Source organism: Anser anser (assembly GCF_964211835.1).
Source record: "Anser anser genome assembly, chromosome: 6".
In the NCBI taxonomy this organism is placed as follows: domain Eukaryota; kingdom Metazoa; phylum Chordata; class Aves; order Anseriformes; family Anatidae; genus Anser; species Anser anser.
This window is the reverse complement of record NC_139726.1, coordinates 34372741-34396580: the sequence shown is the minus strand read 5'-3', so window position 1 is coordinate 34396580 and position 23840 is coordinate 34372741. Positions and strand designations below refer to the sequence as shown.

Below are 23840 nucleotides of genomic sequence, written 5' to 3'. Positions count from 1 at the left end.
ACTGAGCTACTCTAAACAGACACCATAAAACATCCTTTAACACCTAGCAGACTGCTTTAATATTTTTTCCTGAGGGAAAATATGCAAGCCTGACTCAAGTCCTCTGCAATATGAAAATATTTTATACATAGAAGAGGCTGTTGATGAATATCAACATATGACTGGAGAAATTAAGTAGACCACCATAGTTGATAGCAAAAGTGACAGTAATTTGTTAAGTGGGGACTCTGCTCTTCAGAGCAGAAGGTATTTACAGTATATCAATGTACTCAAAGGTATTTTTACAGAGAAGTTTCACATGTGTCAGAAGGACAAACCTTTTGGATAAATCTTGTCACAATCTAAGCTAATCTGCTTAAAACTCAGAAGAAATCACTTCGTTCCTTGAAAGCACGACAAAAAAATGTTGAATTTTACTCATACCCAGTAACAATACTTAAACACATGAACTTATACTGACCTTTAACAGGAATCAAGGTCTAAGTTGACTGCAGCACATCTCTCCAGGTGACGGTCAGAGCCTGTTCCTAAGGAGGCCATTTCCTTGTGGTGTAGTTACAGTGCATGACGTGCCACTACACTAACGCTCAGTGTAGGCCGCGGCCTGAAGGAATGCACGAGGACTTCAAGTATATTCACCTCACAGGAGTCCTACACTCGGCAGGATATAGTCACACAAAACATACCGACTACACATACCCTAGAGGCAAGTGCTGTGGTACCCCAACAAAAAGGCCAGAAACAATTTTCAGTGCTCACCACAACACTGAGTCGCCTGTGGAAAGCACGCACGCCATTTTGTCCCACACTGCGTCCTAAGCGCGGAAGGCAGCAGTGGAATTATGAGCCCGTTTTTCAAAGTTAGACTTCAGCAATCATGTGCCCAAGTGTTCTGAGTCACTGTAGGCACACATTCCTGAATAAAGCAAACCACTGTGCCTTTTTTTAAATCTAGCAATGTCCAATATTGAGAATCAGATGGAAAAAGCTCAAAAAAAGCTTCCTGTCCCTGAAATCGGAACAGAAATCCTCGGCTCAGTGAGTCAGTAAAAACATTCTAATAAGGTAAACCAGTAAAATAGTTGGAATATCTCTGGGTCTCCCATTTTTTTATTTCTCAACTTTCCTTGCAAAGTCCATTTTTAATCACAGGCAGATTCAACTGTCAGTCCATCTGCATACAGGAGCGACCCCAAGTGCAGATGAGTATGCCCTCAGGCCATGGCTTGACCAGCCAGCTGACAGCCAATGGAGAATGGCTACAAGACCTCATGAGGTCTTGAGAATTTTAAAACTGCATTAGATTCACATATCTTGGCAGAAATAAGACGCAAAGTACAGGCTAGCTAGAATAAAGTACATACAGGATACACACATATCTAACATACAATGACATAGCACAAGACACATTCCCTGTCCTATTCTGTATTAAGAGTTTTCTCCTTCAAGTATTTCAAAAGGAGCAAGGTCAACTATTAAGACACAGCGATAAGTGAAAAACTTATCTCAAGGCAAACAATTTGCCAAGGAACAAATGTAAGAAAACTCCTGGCTGTTACTGCATGAAGATTCTCTTCTCTGGTTTAACAGCACACTTCAGCACAAGGTGAAGAAAGTCAGCATGTCATCTACTGCTCTGAACCACTACTGTTCCATCAGTGACAAGATGCTGATTTACATAAGCAAGTTTTTCAGTTGTTCATTTCCACCTTCCCCTACCCATTCCATGGGGAAAATTACCACTTTCTGGGGTAGCTAATTGCAAAATAGCTCTGAGCTAGTACCACAATGTATTTTTTTTAAAGCAGCTCAAATGACTTGTTGCCATTAGGCAATATGATCATGTTTCAAACATGGCTGCTTATTTTCAGATGAAAAGGATAACCACACAAGCAACGTACAACTACAACAGTGGAATGAAATACCTGCATTGTTACAGCAATAGGTTCTTTAGTTTGACTTGTTGATAATGGTGATATATGGAAGAGAAATTGTCTCAAGGCTTTAAAAGTAAAACAGATGCATGGTGACAAGGCACACTTTAAGATGATCCTTTAAAAGATCTCAGAGGAGTGTATTCAAAGAAACTAGAAAAAGAGAAGTAATTTGAGGAAGTGACCTCTATAAAGGAGCCAGAGGAATTCACATAATAAATTGAATTCTCTGGATTTTTAATCTTCCTTAAGGAAGGTCAGACAACCTTCTAAGTTTCTGCTCCAGAGGGGGAATCTGAACTTCAGCAATGGTACAGGACTTTCCACCTGCTCTTCTTTTACCTCCCTTTGTACCATGCCCCAGGCTGGTCTTCTCTGGAAATCCAGATACAACCATCATTTGAAGGAATGACTCATCTCTCACCTTCCTATTCTGCTATCTCCTTATGACTGTTGACATTTCAGCTATAGCTCAATGAGGCAAAAAAGGAAATCCTGATCTTCCCACTCAAGTTAACTCTTCTTCTCCTAGTCATGCAAGCTGATGCTGTGCTATCTCCAAGCTCATCACTTGCACATCATTGTCAATTCTCTCCCTCCCATCCATACTGAAACCTTGGTGATTACTCCTGTTATGTTAAAGATCAGGGCTTCCTTGTACATCCCTGCAATATATTGTCACAGCCACTTATTATCAACACCATTTATACTATATTAATATGCTCATTGTGGTCCCAAGAAACACAGCCTTACTTCCCTCAGACATTTAAAAACACTTCTGTAAACACCACCTTCATATTCACAGTTTTGATAATGATCAGTGTTTTCTTCCCAAATCATGTTAAACAAAGTTGGGCTACACACAAGCACCAATACACAGCACTTGCTACCATTTTTCAAAGCCAATACTGGAATGTTGCTTATAACCATACGAGGCAAGTCTTCATCAACTTGCTAATATTTCCAGCCAACATTTTTCCCTCATGTATCGCTCTTCTGGCCATAACTGGGGGTGACCATGGGAGTGTAAAGTCATGGCCATGGGTTCACGAGATCCCATCACGCACAAAAGACACAGAGGCCTGAATTTCTGTATTATATCCGTTTCATAGTAGTAACTTGTAAGGTTAGTACAAGATTACTACTAGGAAAGTGTATATATTAAAAGTTACATCCTTCCCTAGCTGGAGTTCTGTAGTATATACTAATGACCATATACCTATCCAGGTATAGGCATACAGTATATACTTATAACCATATACCTATACTTATACCATATACCTATATAAATAGAGATAATGTGAGATGCTGCTGGTGCTAATCGATGGAGAAGTCTCTTTCCCTTTGCGTCTGCAGTCACCCAGAGCCTCCAGCACTGGTATCAAGTCTCCGTGTGCGCTTACCTAAAGCAGTACTGCAAGCTTGTGCCCAGCTGACAAACCCTCTCAGGAGTTACAACCACCCTGGGCTCCAGGTGGATATGTCTCCTCCGTGTTACATATTAGGAGAGGAAAGACACCAGCCATGGCCTAGTCCCATTCTTCGTGACCCATAAGTGGCCAAGAGGTGGAGTGACAGAGCCCCCACAAAGCCAACCTGGTATTATAATGGTTTGGGTTGGAAGGGACCTTAACATCTCAAAAAATATAAGTTTATTTCTTATGCAATTAATATTCCACCTGTAGCTTGTCATCAACACAGGTGACAGGCTACAGTAACTACACTAACGCATCAGTTATCACCATCTTAATACCCATTTACTTGGCAAGTTTCTCCAAAAAAAAGTAAGGATAAAATCTACGAATACCAAACTAAATTTAAGCTCATCTTTGCATACACTGAGGTTCAACTGAAATCTGAATTCTTAAATACAAAAGACAATCCATAGAAAATTGCTAACTGGTTCAAAGGGTAAGGTTTAATAAAGTTTAATAAATGAGCCACAAATTTTGTGAATAGGCAATTCAATTTCTAATTTCAAGTTATATTTCCTATATGTATTCTTCGTTTTCAAGCTTTGCTCAAGATCCCCTAGAACTTGGACAATTTTTTTAATGTAAAAATATCCAAAGTTACTTTCTAGCCAATGCTGAACAGAATGCTACATAACACTCCTAAAGAAAGCTCTCATTTAATGCAATCAAAAATGTCAACCTGAAGATGTGACAGTATCTTGAACAAACTAGTTGGAAATTTGAGAAACTGAGGTGCTTCAGCACGCTAAACTGATGTGAAAACTCCCTTTCAAGTCAAACGGCACATTGTCTACAGCAAAGGCTAGAAGTCCAATATCCCTGAATCATCTCAAAGTTGCTTCTAGTCTGACAGAGTATGGATATATATTGACATTTACATATGGAATAGGTTACTTGGGGTTTAGTTACATGAGGTTCAACATTATTTTTATTTATTTATTTATTTTTAAGAAAAGCCTGCAGAGTTGACTTTTGTTCAGAAAACTAGTTTTATTTGTTGCCCTAGAAGTACTGGTATAGTTAATACTGATGCCTACAAGTATTTGTAGGATTCAGATACAGAAATAGTACAGAAATTTGTTCTCTAAAGTATAGATCTGCTTTGACCACAAAGCAATTTTGAAATGGATAGGCAGCACAATCAACAGAAACTAAACTGGAGAGAAATCTTTGGTAGAAGGAAGTTACCAAACACCCCCAAACCTCAGTATCATCCAAGATTCTCAGATAATGTCACTTCTTGCAAGACTTGATAAGGAAGCCTTGACTCACAACTCAGACTGAGCAAATATAATCCTGTGGTACTAAACACCTGCTACAGTAAGCTGTGCCTGAACTCACAAGTTTGCAGCAACAGCTCCAGACGTGGACATTGTCAGGACCAAGCCAGGTGTCCTTGCAGACATGAACTCCATCCGAGCACAGGCCACCCACATAATTTTATCAGAGTTGAGATTTAAAAAAAAAAAAAAACTACATGACAAGTTTTCACAAAGTCATTGCAAATAAAGATGCAATGCTCAGAAATGCAAAGGAGCACCTACAGCCATACTTGCTCTAGCTACACTGGTCAGGAAGGTTTGCTGAAGATCGCCTGCAAGAAAGCAGGATGGGTGCTTTGAAACGAAACCTTGAAGATCAACGTTGAATTCTAAATAAGTTTCATTAAGTGGTACAAACCACCTCAGGCAGTACTTACATCTTTACTTTAGTAGATTATTTAGATATATTTTTGATATACATAAACATTATACCAAAACAGCAACCTTCTAGAAGTTTGTGTTCAGTACAGTACATTTCTTTACAGCTTTATTTAATCCCCATTTGCTCTGCGAGGTCAAGCAGTACAGCCCAGGGGCTGCAGGTGGGGCCCATAGCAGCTGCCTGCACATCAGTTCCTGCAAGAATAGCTTGATATTTAAAGTCTGAGTTGTCACATCTCAATAATGTCCATACCAAATGTTTGATCATTCTAAGCTATTCTTACTACATACTGCAAGCCTTTCTTTGCTTGATAAAGAAAGGAGCTAGCAAGGCCTCTGCTAATTTGTGGGCTGTTGGAACCATCCATTAGCCACCCAGCAGAAACGATGTTCCTCAGGGCACCATGCAACATGTTGTACCAAACCAGTGAGCAGGTCACATTGCTGTTACGTCTAGCACCTTCCCGAGCCAGCGTGCTTCCATGGCCTTGCCATCTGTCGCATACATCATACTTTCAAGAACTGAATTTTCAAGAGCCTGCTTGTATTTGGGTTATATCACACACCATAAACAAAGCCCTTCATATGTTTAGGAAGAGTTCAGTTTTTGCTCTTGTTTGCTGAGAAAACACCAGCCTGGGGTATCGCTTCAACTCCCTGGAGAGATGTCAGGGAAGAGAGATTTGACCTGCTTTTGTCTGAACACGACCCGGGAGGCCTGTTATTTCCTGAAGACCCAAGGGGACACAACTGGCTTGGAGCAGCCTTGCTCGTCTGTAGAGCTGGTCTTAACACCTGCCATTTCTCTACTCCAGCGTGACACTGAGAAATACCTCAGTTTTCTCAGACAGGGTCTTCTCTGAAGCTATTTTATTCACGATTGCAATGGCGGGCGTTCGGCAAGCAGGAACGCCCAGTAGAAGTCCACCATAACCTTATATTCCCTAGTACCCGACGCTTGATTCCTCCCCTGTTTCCTCATTGACTGAGTACTACAGGTTCACAAACTACTCGACGCTTACTACTATACCATATATGTACAATTGTATTTGACCAACCAGTCATTTCTCCTTTTCCTTTTGTTTTTTTTCCTCCTTTCTTCTCTCATGACTTTTTGTTTTCACCGATTTCGCACTGCTCGTCCTGCTTTTCTTAGCTATCCTCCTTATTTTGGGACAGTAGGACCTTCCCCTTAGCTGCTTAACATCCTCCCCACTGAATATGCAAGGTTAGTGGAATTTTCCACTGCAAAAACACAACTTTGTTTCTCCCAACCATCCTCACCACCCCTCTTCATGCACTGAAATGGGATGAAATGAAATGGGTTCAGCTAAAACACTGACCAGCTACACCCAGGACCCACCAGGATTCCCGTCACCTACTGAAGGGAAGGGAGATCCTAGTGGAAGAGCCTCAATAGGCAACGCAGCCACTGAGTGTGGAAGGTGACAATGACCACTGCTGGTGACATGAGCCAGACACTGGGATCAAGTGTTGGCTACTTGAAAGGCACACAAAAAAACAGGAGGTGAATTTGATATCAAAGTTACTGAAATAAAATTTAGCTTGGTATTTCAAAGTCTACTCAGACTTTAAGGCACTCGATAGCAGAAAAGCTGAAAGATACTGCAAAACTCTGCATGCCCCCGGCAGTTAAGTCAACTTATAATGAGCCATTAAATAGCTTCCTGTAGTCGAGTGCTAACCAAACTAGCTGGACTTGCTACAGATACTTTAGCTGGAACACAGCAATATAGTAGTCTTCCATCATAAAGTGTGACCATTAAACTCTCATTGCAATTACTACCTCTATTCCTGTGTGCATAAAATTACAGTAAATGTTGAGGTGGAAATCACTTCTAAATTGATGCTAGGGTATAAAATACAATTTTCTGTTCAAGTTATTTCATGATAATCCCAAATTTTATTTACAAAACAAGGGGAGAAGTTCAGGTGAGCCAAGTTTTGCAGCCCAATGCTATAAAAAAATAAATGAAAATGGGAAACACCTGACATGTCAAAATAACTACATAATTTAATCTCTTGAACAAGTTTCCACTCATTGTCTCTAATAAGAAAACGATACAGGAGCAACCCACTCCAAGCACTACCCAACACTGGAGCTAGGCTTATCTTAAGGAAAAGCAACCATGTTTTCCAAATATTAGCAGATTAATATGTTCATTTACTGGTCAGTTCACGTGGGAGTTGAATATATTTAGGCAAAAAATGTATCTTCAATTTACAGACATTAAATTAGCATTAGAAGAGACACCCCCAACCCAACCCACCCTCATCCCTACCCCCATTAGAGAATACCAAAGTACTGCAGCATTTTGACATGGGTTTTGTGGAAGTATTCAGCTCAACGTTAGAGCTACTTCCCATAGCTACACGTAGAGCCACACTAACAGCCAGTTGGAGCCCTTGAACAGGATTATCAAGGTCTTGCTTGAAAGAAATGAGGCTTGATGGCAAGAGACAAGAGGTATTTCTCTTGGTGGAGCAAGTTTGTTGCTACACACCAAGAGAGAACCAGGCTGTGCCATAAAACACCGACCTCTCCGGATGTGACAGATTAAGGCTCAGATTATGTCAATCAGCACACACACACAAGTTTCCAACACCCACTGAAGCCACTCATCGCTCCGAGCTACCAGAACCCTGCTCACAGACAGTCTGTGACTAGAAAGGGACGACAGTAACTCAGCTTCTTAAAGCTACTTGCTATTGTGAGTTACTCATTCATTCAGGCTCTAAACTCTGTATTTAGATGTGTGAATCTTCACTTCCTTGTGAACAGTGAAATGGCACTGTTATATTTGCATTTTTCTTTAAATGTTTGAAAAGTTTTTGCCAGTTCCTGCTGGGGAAGGAAACTGGAGATCTGTGTACACTCCCAGTTACCATTTACTTGTAAAGCAGTTTTATTACTTATTATTATAAATTGTTATTGTAAAGCAGTTTTACATTAGAACATAAGTATCTCACTTCCGAGAGTATCACGCCCATGCCAGCAGAATTCCCCAGATAACCATTAATGTCTGGATAATAAACTCCTAAGTGTAGACGGAAATAAAATTAATTTATAGTTAGAGCTGGAAGAGTATGATGTACCTCCATTAAGTGTTCTGGTTAATATGTTGTGCCGTGTTATTTAGGTAATGACAGAGTGCCCAGCTCTGTACAAAGCAGAATGCAAAGAGACAGGCAGTGGCATACACTGCACTCAAGGTGTACAGGCCCTATTTTCCCTTCTTAGATTGCATCTTCAAAAAACTGTAGTCATTACAATGGTTTATCTTTTGTGAGAAAAACCTTTTTTTTTTTCTGACAGGGTCTTCTCTGAAGCTATTTTATTGACAATTGCAATGGCGGGCGTTCAGCAAGCAGGAGCGCCCAGTAGAAGTCCATCATAACCTTATACTCCCTAGTACCCGACGCTTGATTCCTCCCCTGTTTCCTCATTGACTGAGTACTACAGGTTCACAAACTACTCGACGCTTACTACTATACCATATATGTACAATTGTATTTGACCAACCAGTAATTTCTCCTTTTCCTTTTTTTTTTTCCTTCTTCTTTTGTGACTACAGGGCCTGTGTTTATTGTTTTTACTGATTTTGCACTGCTCGTCCTGTTTTTCTTAGCTATCCTCCTTATTTTGGGACAGTGGGACCTTCCCCTTAGCTGCTTAACATACTCTCCGCCTGCACAATGACTTTTGAACATGCAAGGTTAGTGGAATTTTCCACTGCAAAAACACATTTTTGTTTCTCACACTTTGTTCCTCAATTATTGCTGTCAGTATTAGGAATTGCAACCGGAATGCAGACTTTGTTACACATGAACATCAGCAGTGCAAGTACCCAGTAGTGCCTCCCTCAACCTTACTCACTGCTTTTATCAATATCCAGGTGTGACCAGGTAGCTTCTGCCAGGTAACCTGGGCTGCATCAGTGATGTGTGCTCAAACATCAACATATTGGCTTCTTTTAAAGCAAAGCTACAGTATCCAGGATTTTTTTTTAATGATTTATTCCTATGAAATGAGAAAAGTTATTCCTATCATGCCTCGATATCAAAAATTTATTCTTGTTCTACAAGGAAAAAATCCATCTTTTACAGAAACTATGCAATAAGGTGTATGCAGAGCCTTATTTCCTCCCAGCAACCCTATTACCTAATAGAATTTTATTCCACTGAAACTGAGACAAGAAGATCACTGCTAAATCAATCCAACCTTGTCACGCTGTCTTTATAGACCTGCGCTATTGCAGGCTTTTGATCACCCACAGAACTGGAAATTGATGGTTCTGTGCTTGAACTCAGCCTAGCTTTCCCCAGAAAATTACCCCAAACCTGTAATTCCAAATTTCTCACTCTGAACAGAGTATAAATATCCTGATGCACTTGCCCAAACACTGATGTTGCTTAAGTGGCAACGCCAAAATGAACCACCAGAAAGACTTATATTTGAGCTGTGCAGGAGACGGAGGGGGCCTGGTGTCACTTTGGTATTTTCAAATGTAAAAGTAGATTTAACAAGAGGATTCTATTAGCTCACACATTTACTCTGAGTAGGAGGTCTCACTGGGGTTGTCAGAGGAAATTATATTTAATCAACATGATGTCAGTCAAGTGCTTGTCAAACCTACTACAGTTTTTCAAAATCCAAAATAGTTTATACAATAATTGATGAAAAATTATATGTAGAGATCTGGCCACTTTAAAATAAATTACAGCATTCAAGCTTTTTCTAAGAGTTTCTGGCAGGAGACTTTGTTAGTATGTTTATTTTAAAAGTCTCCACTTCTGTATTGTTCAATATCATCTGATTTTTCCCTCCAGGAGTATTACTGGGGACACGTGCAAGAATATAATTAAGTATTCTGCAAGGAAAAGTTACAGAAGACAGGTATTAATTTAGGCCATCTCTCTTCCGACCCAAGCTGCATTAGAGTTAGAGCTTCTGAAGAGTGGACAGCCTTCTCTTCAAGAAATACTGTCTGCCTGGAGATGCCCTTCAGGGAAATGCAGTTTCCTCCTGGGGAATAACGCCTGCTACTGGAGCTGCCCCATGTCAGAGGTTCATCGGCTTGACACCGTGCCTTTTCAGTAGCAACAGCCCATGCACAGAAATAATAGACAAGGTTTAAAGGCTCCAGACAGAAGAAATACAGATGATAATCTAGGAATAAGATTTGGAACAAGCTGTAAACGGCAGCTGAGGGCTAACATTAGAACCATCATCTTGAGCATGACTACAGGCCCCAACTTTGATGTTTGACTATGGTATGGGTTATGGAAGAGTGTAGAAAACCCTGGATTGCTTCCACTGATGTCTAAATGTTCAAAACCCTCAAGGAGGGCAAGGGCAAGCAACTGGGAGACATTGAGCAAAGCTCTAGAGAAGAGTTCTTGGTGTGTCCAAATTCCCTGGGGTTTGGAGGCTCTGAAGATTAACCTGGCATTGTTGACAGCCATCTTCAAAGCTGCATCCTGGTTTACATGCAAGAGTCTACCTGCAAGTATGGGGAATTCCTGGAAGGGAACAGAAGGGGATTTTTTAATTATTACTTATTATCTTTTTTAAGTGTAGTGAGGGTCTGAACAGCAAACTAAGTCAATCATATTCACTAACTCATAACGACTGCCCAGTGGAAATAGCAGGGTTTCCTGTCACACAGGGATGTTGGATAGAAAGGCTGACCTACAGGGAGTGGGGCACCACGAGCCTGACCACATTAACAGACTGTGAATGCTGCCCCAGAGCATCGAAGTCCCTTCATCAATGTGTGTCCATGATTAGGGTCAGGGCACAGAGCAGAACCCACTCACTGGCTTACACAGAGGTATATAAAGCCTTTGATGGATGAAACCGCTTCATGAGCATTTGCAAGCTCCAGCGGGAGCTCTCAGCACAGATAAGCATCACCCATCCAAAAGGAATTATTCATAGGAAGAACAGACATCCCTACAGCACAGGACAAACAAGTCATCAGCCCCAAGTCGAGTGGGAGACTTCTTTTTTCCCCAATTTGATGCAAAATCCCCTTAAGTGAAGGGAGTTCTCAGTGACAGCCTGAACCATGTTACAAAACAAACTGATAGTCAGATAAATGGGAAGAGAAACAGTTAACAGCGTTGGTAGTATTGCAGTGAGGCCCCATGCAAAGCAACAGATGCTTAACTTCACTTTAAAAGCTTAGTTTGACAGGCACAGCTTTGTGATTACTGTGCACATGAGAGTTCTTGGCTGTTGTCCACTATGCCCAGTCTATAATAAATAGGCTTCTGAGAAACTTAACTTTCTCTTTTTCAGCTTTGGACGATGACATTCTGGAGATGGACCTCTTGAAATCACTGTTTTGTTCTGCAGTTACTGACAGAGACAGCCAAGGAAGCGAAGACAGTCTCTTCTTTTCTCTTCTTAATCATATTAAGCTAGAAATACCTACTAAGGCAGCATGCCCTTCCGCGACATACAGTTCAAGGTTATACGTCCGTATTGTATCTGTACACATTTCAGGAAAACCCTGAGCAATGCATCCGCACATTTAGTGATACTTGACAAAATGCTGCTTCATTATTTGGAAAGAAATAACAATTGATCAGCGATCTGGCTCTGAAGTAGCTGACTTTTTACTGGGATACCTGTAATTTTCAAGCAAGAAACCAGAAACAATACACAGGCTTTTGTCCAGAAATCTTAGTCTCAGCTAACAGCATACATAATTAGCTGTAAAAACGCATTTAACATTTCATACCATATAATTAGAGAAGCAAACATGCTGAGCTTCACTCTCAAAACACCACCAAAATACTTCCAAGCTCAAAATATTCAGGATGATTTGTGGCTCTGGAGTGGACCTCAAAGTTATCATCATAACAACCTGACACTGGAGAACCACTCTCGCACAGCACTACTGATTCACCATTTAAATGGACTTCTGTCCTACACTGTGTGCTCTGTAGTCCACAAACAGAGAATTACAGTTGGAAATCTTCCTTATTGCCAACTTTCTCCCTACATCATTACTACAGATGAATGTAGGTATTAGTAATCACCTAAGTTGTGCTTTTCCTTCTTTATGGTTGTTTGACACCGTTTCAAATAAGCTCAAATACAATTTCCAGAATTTAATGCAGCCTATTTTTAGCACTGCAGAAGGTCTGATTACATTTTTTTTTTCCATTTTACTATTTGGTATAAGATGGGCATTCACATTTAATCATATCCATAGATTACCTCAATGAATACAAATGTGTTACATTATCTTTAAATAAATGAATGTCAATATGTTCTAGGGTAACAGAAGTAATTGCATATTGATAACAGTCATTATCATAAGTCATGGTTGCTGGCAGAAAATCCACTTGTATTTTTTAATAAGGTGCAATATTATGGTCTATTTTGAGATGATAGCTTTCTATTTCCCCATACATGATACAATATCACTTCAATATAGCTGGCAGACCCTGCCAAAAGATAAAAATTCAGAATGTAAACCTGCAAATTGTCAGATTTTACAGTCTTTTGAAGGTAGGGTGGATATTCCAAGTACCTCAGCAAAAGAGATACGAAGGAATCATTATCTGTGCCAGGCTGATGTACCTTCAATTCCACTCACTACAGCAGATAACAGTGACTAGCACATTATCCTGAACTCATACAACCAGATTTCAGATTTTGCTTTGTACTTTATTGCAGTTTGCAAAGTAATCCAGAAGACACTTGAGAAAGGGACATCTTTTCCTCATTTTTTAAGAGGCACAAAACTTTAAAGCTAACTCAGATATTCCAGATGCATCTGCTATGAGAGAGTAAGGAAGCTGTAATACCCAGTATCAAGATTGCAGGCTCTCGTTCTGCACTGCTGCTCTACGTTATTGCTTTGAAGGAGTAGAAAGAGAAGTTGATAAAATAAGCAGACAAATGCAGAGTCCTGCTCCGTGGACAGAATACCCCATCAAACAGTACAGGCTGGAAAAGGACCTGTGGGGTCTCATCTGGCCAAGGATTTCAACTCGAGTTGATAGTGTGCAGATTAGCGAGCATGGCAAGGATAAAGAAAGTCAAGTGCCTGCATCCCCCTCCTTGGCAGCTGTAAGGCCATACCTGGAATGCCCTGCCTTGCTTTGAGCCTCTGTACTCAAGAATTGACAACTGGAACAAACCCAGCACCGGGCCACTAAAACGGCCCTCTAAATGGAGGCCAAAATGGCACAGACCTCTAACAGGCCACTAATGTTGAGGCTGGAGCAACGTAATTATAGACAGGGGTTGAACAAACAGGTGCTGTTCACCGTGGAGATATCCTATAGTAGGGAAATATTACTGCTGTCCTCAACAATGTAAGACGAGGTTACAGAGAAGACATGAAGCAAGCTCTCCTAAGACAGTGTCAGCAAAATGACACGCAGGAGTAACCACAACTTGCAGCAGAGGAAATTCCAACTACACACAAGAAAATAAGAACTTCTTGGTGGAAATAGTTAAGCAGTGGCATCACCAGCCTAAAGAGGAGCCTCCACATCTCAAGACTTCCAGGATTCAAATAAACATCCTCCTGGGCAGCACGGACCAATTCTGATGCGGGCCCATGCTTTAAGCACAAGCCTGGAGCTGATGAGCTCCAGACACCTCTTTAAGCCCCAGTTATCCTGCAGTACAATGTAACGTTCTCTTAGGCAAGCTTTCCCTTCAGAAATAGCTCCTAGTTTGTAACAAGGAGTGCCACAGTTAAAAAGCCAACTGAGCCTGCCCTGAATAGCTGGGGGCCATGTATAAACTTGTATGTGAGGTTTAGGAAAGAAAGGTAACCAGACTGGCTAGGGTGTTGTGCCTTGGGAAAATCACCTCAGCCCTGCCTTGGTCTCAGTCTGCACCAACATCTCTTGAGCAGCACCAAGCATTCTAGAGAGATCCTCATTTATAATCTCTCACCACAGTGTAATATACAATAACACTGCTTTTTGTATTGTGCTTACACATCTTTATTGAAGCTTCATGCAGGCAAAAGCATTATCTCTAGCTGGGTTTGGTCTTCAAGGGAGAAATTGAACTGGAATTGCAGAGCTGGAACATACAGCGGATATTATCGTAAAGAGCTTTAACTTGAAATAAAGACTCTTGGAGAAAAACTGTTTCAAACTCCTTTAGAACAGAATTAAAACTGTAAGCTTCTATGCGAGCTTTCAACAGAATCATCAAACACTAGACTTCTTCAGCATCTCAAGCACTTTCTTTGAAGGAACCCAGTATCTTTATGGTATTAAGGCAGATATTCTGACAAGAGGCATGCCTCACAAGCAGACCCCTCTGCCTCAGGGAACCCGAAGGCCCCACTCAGGAGTGGCTCATGCCACAGACCCCCAGGACACACCTCCCCAGGGAGAATGACGCTTCCAAGCCCCTACACCGGGCTTCAAAGCACGGTTAACCCCCGGAGAGGGTGTTTTTTTCTCCTTAAAGCCTGCTCTGAGCGCGAGCTAAGCGCCTCACGCCCGCACACCCCCCGGCTCACCTCCCCCAGACCCTGAGGGCCGGCCCTGGGCGCGCGCACTGCCAGGTCGCCTAGCAACACAAGTCCGCCCAGCAACAGCGCCCCGCCACTAGCGGCAGCCAATGGCAGCGCCGGCCGCCAGCCCGCCATTTTGTCTCGGCAGCAGCGGCGCGAAGTGGCGGCCAATGGCCGGCCTGGGGCGAGGCCGCCCTGAGGGGACGGCTGGGGAGGCGTCCATTTTGTTAAATGTGCACCGAGCCCGTGCAGGCTTATGTATTTACGCGTCACCGCCACGACGTGGGCTGTGCTGATTAAATAGCCTCAAGCCTCTGGCTTTTACGGGCGGTGGCAAGCCACCAAGCAAGCAGCACAGGCTTGAGGGCAGGCACCTGTCCCTCCTGCCAAGGCAGCAAATGCTTCAGCCCCACTGTATAAAAGCAGCTCAGTCAGCACATCCAGTCAGCACAAAACCCGGAGAGCATCATCCATTAATAATCACAGCAAAGATGATACCTTTCTCCAGGTTGAGCTGCAATAGGCTGCTTTTTTTTTTTTTTTTCCCCATAGGAGAGTAAGGGATGCAATCCTGTTTCCTCCACACTTAGTGCTGCAGGGAACGTTTCTGCCAGAGGAGCAGCACCCTCTCTCCCCTGATTTTATAGACCAGATCCCTGCTCTGATTTGCCAGAGTGAACCTGAACCATCACTTGGTTAATTGGGACCAGCTAGTGGGTGCTGCAGGCCCTCAAGGGCGCAGGTGCAAATGATATAGGATGTGTGGTGGTAAAGCCTTGTGGAAAGTGCTGGAAGGATGCGAAGGACCTCAGTGTCCTCCTTCTGCTCTGCATTTGCTTTCCTATGGCATTCTCTGTGGAATCAGTGCTCACCTAGCAGTGCTGACACACGGGGTGTTAGGCAGGAGGACATCACAGAAAGAATTGTTCAGCATGGGGGTGGCAGGAAGGAAAGCCTCACCTTCCCCTTTCTTATCCTGTGTATAGGGCAGCGTACCTCCTGAGGACAACAAAAATTGCACAGAGCCTCCAAGATCCTCTGTGGACTCTGATCTTCCCCAACTAAGTACATGAGATAGGGAAAATAAGTCACTGCTGTCATTTGTGTTACTGACATCTACCTAAAGACACAGCCTCTGAGGGAAGAAAGATCAGCTGTAAGGTGTCCTTCAGTGCACAGTTGTGACTGTCTGTGTGAACTTAGAAATGGACCTCAGTATTCATATACTAATTACTTTTTAAATGGTAGAAGTCTGCCAATGTTGATACTATTACAAATCTAGTGTAAAGTCAACTTGAAAGCGTGCAGGTAAAGATAGTGAATTTGTAATATTTTAGCGCCTCACGAAAGGCATCTAATTTGGACGTGGAACATTTTTGCAGTGAGCAAGCATTTCTATGAATTTCAATACACATAGTTTCCCACAGATTGAAATTTTTATGGAAAGTTGCACATTTCTGAGCTGCAAATACTGTGTGTGCTTAGTTAACAGTTTTATGAGCAGCAAAGTTGTGGTTGCTATCAGGTATCATTTTCTGCTGTGTGCTCTTCTTTAACTTCACAGCAAGCATTAAGCATTTTCTTAGGAGAAAATCACCTTTCCACTGAGAATTAATCTTTTTTGATATGCTCCATGTTTCTGACTTCCATTGGTCTGCTGCTGTCAATATCCACTTTTTGTACAAGGTGACATCTAGTGCCCCATCCTTCTCTCGTTTTCAATAAGCAGTCTACAGACTTAATTATTTGTTTGTGCTTTTTGTGTCCTTTTATATAGGACCGTAATCAATTGTTGGGAAGCTAAATGCAATTATACAGAACATTAAAAAAAAAAAAAAAAAACAGCAATGCAGTTAAAAACATCCAAAAAGGGACCGAAGAAGCTAGTGCTTATGACCAACCTGTCTACTTCCTACAAATTTCAGGGTTCGTAGGATTTAACAGGATTCAGTTCACTGTAACAGCTCTGAAATTGGACAAAACTGTCAGGGATAGTTCAGTGAAGGTCTCTGTTCAATGAAACCAAAAAATTGAACAAGATATTCAGATGTATAAGAAATGAGACTAACATCAATGGTATTTATAATGCTCTTAGGTACAGCGGTAATACTGTGCTCGATACTGATCCGTATCAGAAAAGTTATGCGGCAAAAGGGATTAAGACAGAAAAAGCTGTCCTTTGGAAAGAAACTTAAAGATGGAGTTGTTTGTATTCAACAGAAGACACAGAAGGCAATATTTCAAAAATAAAAATATTTCAGATCTTTCCATGCATCTCAAAATGCTAAAGCAGATTTGCCTCTGCCACTGTCCATACATATAGAAACTGTATTATAATGTATGTGGGAATTACCTGACAAAAATAAATCCTTATTGGGTGAAGGGGTTAGAAATCACAACTAAAGTGGATGTTCAGCACAGAGGGCTGCTAACACTGTTACTAAGTGATGTAAATTAGATCAGAATTAAGTCCAAGGATCTGCTCTCCATTTCTAAACTGGTTACCTCCTACTATGGCAGATGCGAATACATATGGGAGAGGGAACAGAACGGATCCATCTAGTGGGAGGACAGTATACATATTGCTATACTATATGTGACCACGAAGCAAAGTTAAATTTCTCACATAAAACATGGACACATGTCCATGTTTTATGTATGGCATACTTTGCATTTTCAATAAGCATCACATTTAAAATCAGGTAGATCGCACATAAAAATATGATAAAGGAAAAACAGAAGTTACATTGACAGTTATTTAAATCTACACATTCTGCTATATTAACTTCATAGTTAATGTTAGATTTAGTATTTTTTTGTGTTTCAGCGTGGAGTCCTTTAAACATACCTAATACAAAACGAAATATTTATCACTGGTAATAGGGCATGGTGGAGCTACGGCTTTCATGTCAGTCAATCCAGAGTATCATGGTTATATCAAGGAATAATTTACCTTTTTTTTTTTTTTACCTTGTTATTAATTTAATTATGCATCATTGCCTTGTCTTTATTCTTACTCTTAACACCCTTTTTTTTTATTTTTTTTTTAACAATGACTGTGGAGCATACTTTCCAAAGTGAGTTAGTGATGATCATTCACTGCTATGGGCTTCTGTTGATGTTTCTGTCAAATAGTAGCAAGCTGTCTTTAAAACAAAAGAGCTGAGCATCGTTATGGGATATCATACAAAAAGCTTCTGAATTGCAAAAGCGTGTAGATTATGCAAAACTAGGTCTTGCTTGAAGGGTGAAAGACAAGAAGCCTTCAAGTTGAGACCGGTTGTGAAGTGAGAAGTGGGGCAGTTTTTAAAATGTTAGGAAATACCAATGAGAGAAGCCCAGTTAAACCAGAAATAACATAGTTTCACTAGTCTGAAAAAAAAAAAAAAATTAAAGGTATTTTCAATGATGAAAAATATATTAGATAGGTTATTCTTTCAAAACGGGCATAGTCCTGCAGGAAAAGGATGAAGATGTCATGTAACAGGAGAGGATGCAGTTCTCTCCCCCTGCAGATACAGGTGGATTACAGCAGGGAGATGCACCCATTCCCCTGCGTGTTCTGTGGTGCATCAGTTTTATTCGTGCTCCGTTAGTGCACACAACTGCCTGGCAGTAAGAGAGACATGATGGAGCTTTCAAAACAGTTAATGACCTACTAAACTGCAGCTAGTCTGTTTTGCTTTATAACTGTGTTCCTAGTATGGAGAAGACTGATTTAACAGGGAGTGAATCCGGATGTCTGTGTGCCTGTCCCTGTAAAGCTGAATAAATGATGGATCCATTTTGTTTTCTGTGTCACTGTGCTGTTCTTGCAGCATATTTACCATGATGAAGAAGTTCAGAAGAATGCTGTAGCCGGTCACAAGGAAAAATGAGAAGAATGGAAAAAGGAAAAGAAATGAAATATTTTAAATATATACAAAGTTGAAGGCCTAAGGAAATTGTTTCCTGATGTGAGCATGCAGAAAATCTAACTAAACAGACCATCTCAGCTCTGTGCAAATGAGACATTTTTCTTAAGATGCCTGCAATCTTTCAGGCACGGGGTAAATTACTCATTAATAATAAATAAATAAAGAATAATAATAATAATAAAATAATGAAGACCATTGTAATTAATTGCAAAATGTTCTCTATATAGATTTTCAGTGTACTTTTTTATAGCACTAAATTCCTAGAAAAAGTTGGAATGAATTATATCCACTTCTAACTAGTTTATTTACCAATAAATTCTAAGCAGTTCTAGATTAACTGCCCATATGGCATAATAGTCCAGCATTTGGTATCAGGTGGCATTTATTTGTTCAGGAGTCTACCAACACTTTTCAGGGCTATTAACATCCCCTAAATTTAAGTAATCATCTTACACTTCGTAAGCTCTTTATGCAGTCTAGGGGAAAATATACAGGACCTCCAAAAGACCATTCATAGCAAGAACTTAGGTTAGCATTTTGAATTGTGTGCTCAAATGTCCTTTCTATATCAATCGTGTGGTAAACTGAGGGAAACTATTCTTCTAATTCAGACATTTCAGTTAATTGCCAAATGGCAAGAAGAAGAAACATCCCCATTTTCCTTCTTTTTGAATACTTCCCTCAGGATCTCATTTGATCTTGTGGGTAATGTACCATTTTAAAAGTAGCAGGATTAAGCCTTTAGCAAAAAAGCAAAATTACAGAGAAAAAGAATATGAAAAAAAAAATGGATGTCAAATAATTTAGCCATTTTTCAATGTTTGCATTTCAAATACTCTGTTACATCTATCTAATCAGAACATTTCGTTATATTTTCTGTCAAGGTGTTGATTTTGTTTATCTGCCCTCTGAAATGATTAATGTGAAACATTTTTCAGACTATAAAAAAAATATGTATTTCATCCTCAAATAATCTTTAAGGTAGGGGTCAGTGAGAGTAGCTACTATATAAAACATTCCACTTTAAAGATATTAATTTGTATTTTTAATTCAACTGATTGAATAATTTAGAAATGTTTGCTCAGTTCTTGGTTCAAGTGAAAAGTTCTGGTTTTCTTCTGGCCGCTTCTGAGATTCAGAAATAGCCAAGACTTACCTCAGATCTTTTCCAATTCATTTCCTCAGTATTTCTTGTAGCTATCCCTGTTTCTAATTTTCATCATAAAATTGTATTTTCATTAATAGATATGACAGAAAATGAAGTTTTAAAGTAAGCACAGACATTGAGCACGGATTTTTAACAACAAGGGTAATTGACTACTGAAACAAGCTCCAATAAGCTGTGGATTGATTGATAAAAATTCAAATCCTTATCTTCAGAGCAATGCTGGAAGATTTGCCTTATTAGAATAGTAACTATTAAAAAAACATCACTTAGTCTTTCCAACTTCAGTTAGGGTATTTGATACTTCAAACACAGGTATCAGGGCAGACAGAAGCGTATGCTTTACTGAAAGGTAGACCAGAGATCTAAAAATTGGCAAAAAAACATATACTATTGGGATGTATGTTTACACTTTATTGTTACCCACAGTACAATTCCGTAGTTTTAACTTCCTTTTTGCAAATTGTGTGACTGGTGGAATATTTGTAATGCCAAAATCACCAAGAGCCATGAAGCCTTGGCATAGACTAATAGGGCAAGACTCTGGCATAGGAAATAACGTGCTATTGTTCCACAAACAATTAACCATGCAAAACCATATAAAAGTACTTCTTTAAAAAAAAAAATCTCTAGGACTTAGATAAAAATAAATCCAGCTGAGCAGAATCTTAGCTGTCATCAATCCAGATGTTGCCCCAGTTTCCTTAAGGAGAGATCAGTGTGATGTATTATGTCTACTCCCATAAGAATAAAAAACAGGACAAATACTAAACTATCCCTATTGAAATAACCCATACAGACTGTGTAGGTGATAAAATGTTTGATGGAACAGCACACAATGCTCCTTCCATATGCATTCCATTTGCAGCACAAACTTACATTCATCCCTCTCTTCTAACCAGAACTAGTACTCTTAGTGACTAAAGAGAATGACTGGAGCAAAAGAGTAGTACTGGAAATAGCAATTTAATCACTCGCTCACCCAACAACAATTTACCTAAACAAATTATCAAAGAGGAAAACAAAGGTTTTTATTTTTATTAAACAGCTGTTTAACAGGTTCAGAAAAATCATGACTACCATAGAAATTCCCCCTTACTTAGAGTGCTTTTCACTCATTTCAACAGAGAGGACGATGTTTAAGTTGGACTAGAGGCTGATGAGATCACTTCCATATGAGATACTTTCTTTGATTACTATTTATGTATGCTGTGTTTATAATTTTAAATAAATATCCAGTTTCATTAATTAAACTCTTGATAATTTTTTTATTGAATTTGTATTTATGATAGAGATGAACAGAATGTAGGAAGTGGAAAGAAAGTAAAAAGGTCAATAAAAAGGGAAAAGATTGAAGTCAGTCTGACACAAGTAAATGTAAGAATAAAGATATCTGATAACTGACCCAGAACTATGTAAAATGAGGAGAACAAAACTCCTTTTAGAAAGGCACACAGTTGTGTTTTAAGACATGAATAGCTCCATATGCAGACCAGTGGTTAACGGGGCATATAATTTAAAAACCCAGCTTCCACAACAGATGGCTTTATTTACCACATTTAGAAACTTTACATGGGGGAATCTACCACTGGAAGCACGGTTGTGTGTACTGCAAAATAATCAGATCTGGGTCAAAAATCAGACAGCCCTAATGCTTTGTGCCAGTGTTTATGTAAGATTGTCGCAATCTGTCCAAAGTAGAAAATTATCCAAATAATTATACGTATTTAGTGTGTGATGTTTTCCCTCCTTAAATAATTATGACTGTGTTGGAAATTATAACAGCTCGACTGGAGCATCCGTAAGGAAACAGGTTTCCAGTGCTGCTTTTTTCACTTGTGACTTTTGTAATACCCTTTCTTGCCATGAAAACCTATAACCATTCAATCTGTCGACCTTCTGGTAAACTGGGGGAAACACAAAGCCATGTAAAAATTACGGTGTGCTGAAGAGTGAAGAGCAGCTTGGGAAGACACAAAAAATGTTATAGAGAAATTCTTTTTTCTGCCTTTGATAACACTATTTGGTCCTCCCCAAATTTCCTTGCTAGTGAATGGCTGGTACCTGTTAAAAGTACCTAACGACTTTCTCTCTCCTTGCTTTTTTGGAAGAGAACACTGATGACCAGTATAAGCAGAGGGAAAGGTAAATGTTCAGATGCCCTCATGCCGTAGCACGAGGGCATCTGAACAAGCAATCAAAATGAGAAACCTATTACATGACAGGGAGGCAATGTTTTATTTCAGTTTGGATGAGAAAATGGACTTCATTAAAATGGAGTTGTTTCTTGAGTTCATGGACATTCTGCATTCATGACAGCGCTGCTAGGAGCTATCTATAAAAACTTTTAACACTTTTAGAAACTCTTAAAAACTCCTAAGTTCAGTTTCTTTCCATCCTGTTCATACAGTAACTAATAGAAATTGGGAGGGGGGAATTGGGGGGGGGGGGGGGGGGGGGGAGAATTAGGTTATGGAACCTAAGTCACTGTTTTTTGTTTTTCAAATTTGCATAAAAAAAAGAAGTAGCTTCTAATGCAGTTAAGGTCATTGACGGTTCCAGACTGTGATTTGCTGTTAACAGTGGTAGGAGCAAATTTCCATGGCAGTTCAATCGCAAGCCTTTCCTGAAATGGATTTACCTGTCATTAGTACAACATAAGCTCCCTGGTCTTACTGCACTTTCCAGGCAGATCTGTGGACTCAGGGGAAGAAAAAAAAAAAAAAAAAAAGGAACACACAACTGGTAGATAAAAGCACGGGGAATTGCATTATTGCATTCTTCTTCCACATTACCAATTTCTAAACAATCAGTAACCTAAAACTGTTACTAATTTTAAATAGGAATGAACCAAACAAAAGTTCTATCAGCTCACTAGCAGAAGAAATTGTTTAAGGAAAGTAAAAAGAAGTGAAATTAATTTATACCCACATTCTTATCTAACGATTAATTGTTATTGTACAAGAAACTGAAAAAAAGGTTGTTCAATGCTGTTGCCTGTCTTGGGCTACAAATGTTGTTTATTTCATATAGACATTCACTGAAAGGCATAATCAGGATCTTGGGGGCCTTCAGAAAAAGAAGCGAGGACAACTTTAAATGCAGAAATAAAAGTAGATGTATGCTGTTGCAAGGGCTGATGGGCTGATAAATGTTACTTTGGATTTTAGGACTTGGTTATACATGTTATGTTGCTGCTACAACAGTGAGGGCCAATCTTTTCCTAATATGCTTTTTAAAATTGGGGCATGAATTTCTGTGTCTGATTCTTATTTGCAAACATACCAAAAATTTGCTGACTCTCTGATTTTTACACCATTGGTTGTCCAAGCCGTGCCTCACTCCACTGAATGAATATGATGTCTTGGCTCCGTTAAGTCCAGTGGCAGGCTGACATCTCAGTGGAAGAAGGATTTCATATGTTCACAGCAGTGTTGTAAATTGCCTCGAGGGCAGTCTCACTAGAAAAACATGAGAATATGACAAAGTCTACTGTTTCTAGCTGATGCATATCAGTACGCTAGAAGCTTACACAGAGTTTTAATATGCTGCGGAGACGTTGTGCAACATATCAATGTCAGAAATTGCCAGTTCAACACTTTCCATAATGATTTCCAAAGAGATCTGGAAGCAAGGAAAATAGATGGAAAAAGTGTTGTGCAAATTGCATCTCTTTTGACATCAGCCAATTCCTTTGAAGTGCTAATTTACAGAACTTGTCACTTTACTCTAATATAAGCATAATTTTGTGTTAGTAGGCAGATAAAACACTCTGATGATGATATAGATAAGACATTTGATAACAGTTCTAAAGCAAAATAGTTCATTTTCTTTACTTTCAGGTAACCATAAAATTCTTTTTTGGAAGAATTCAATGCCACCATCAAATATAAGAAAAATAATTTTTTCATTAAAAAAGTATATATTTCTAGAAGAGCAGACAACCCAATTAACTGATATATTATGGCTAAAATACTTTGCATTTTCATCCATTAGAATGGTGGATGAAATTGGAGGGGAAAAGAGAAGAGGAGGGGAAAAAAGGGGACAATATTTTTGCATGTTTCAAATCTTTTTTCATGTTTCCATTTATTTTGCTTTTGAAATTTTCCTGACAAGTGT

The 23840-nt window shown here is 39.7% G+C and overlaps 1 protein-coding gene across 3 annotated transcripts in view; it reads right to left on the bottom strand.

The window, feature by feature from the left end:
• Positions 1–22103, bottom strand: part of LOC310902057 (uncharacterized protein) — a 351736-nt gene extending 329633 nt beyond the window's left edge. For all 3 annotated transcript variants that reach the window (XM_083842962.1, XM_083842961.1, XM_083842963.1), the window contains exon 1: positions 15135–22103. In XM_083842962.1, the coding sequence (XP_083699088.1) occupies positions 15135–15186 (52 nt within the window). In that variant the 5' untranslated portion in view covers positions 15187–22103. The remainder of the gene's footprint in view (positions 1–15134) is intronic.
• Positions 22104–23840: the final 1737 nt, after the last annotated feature.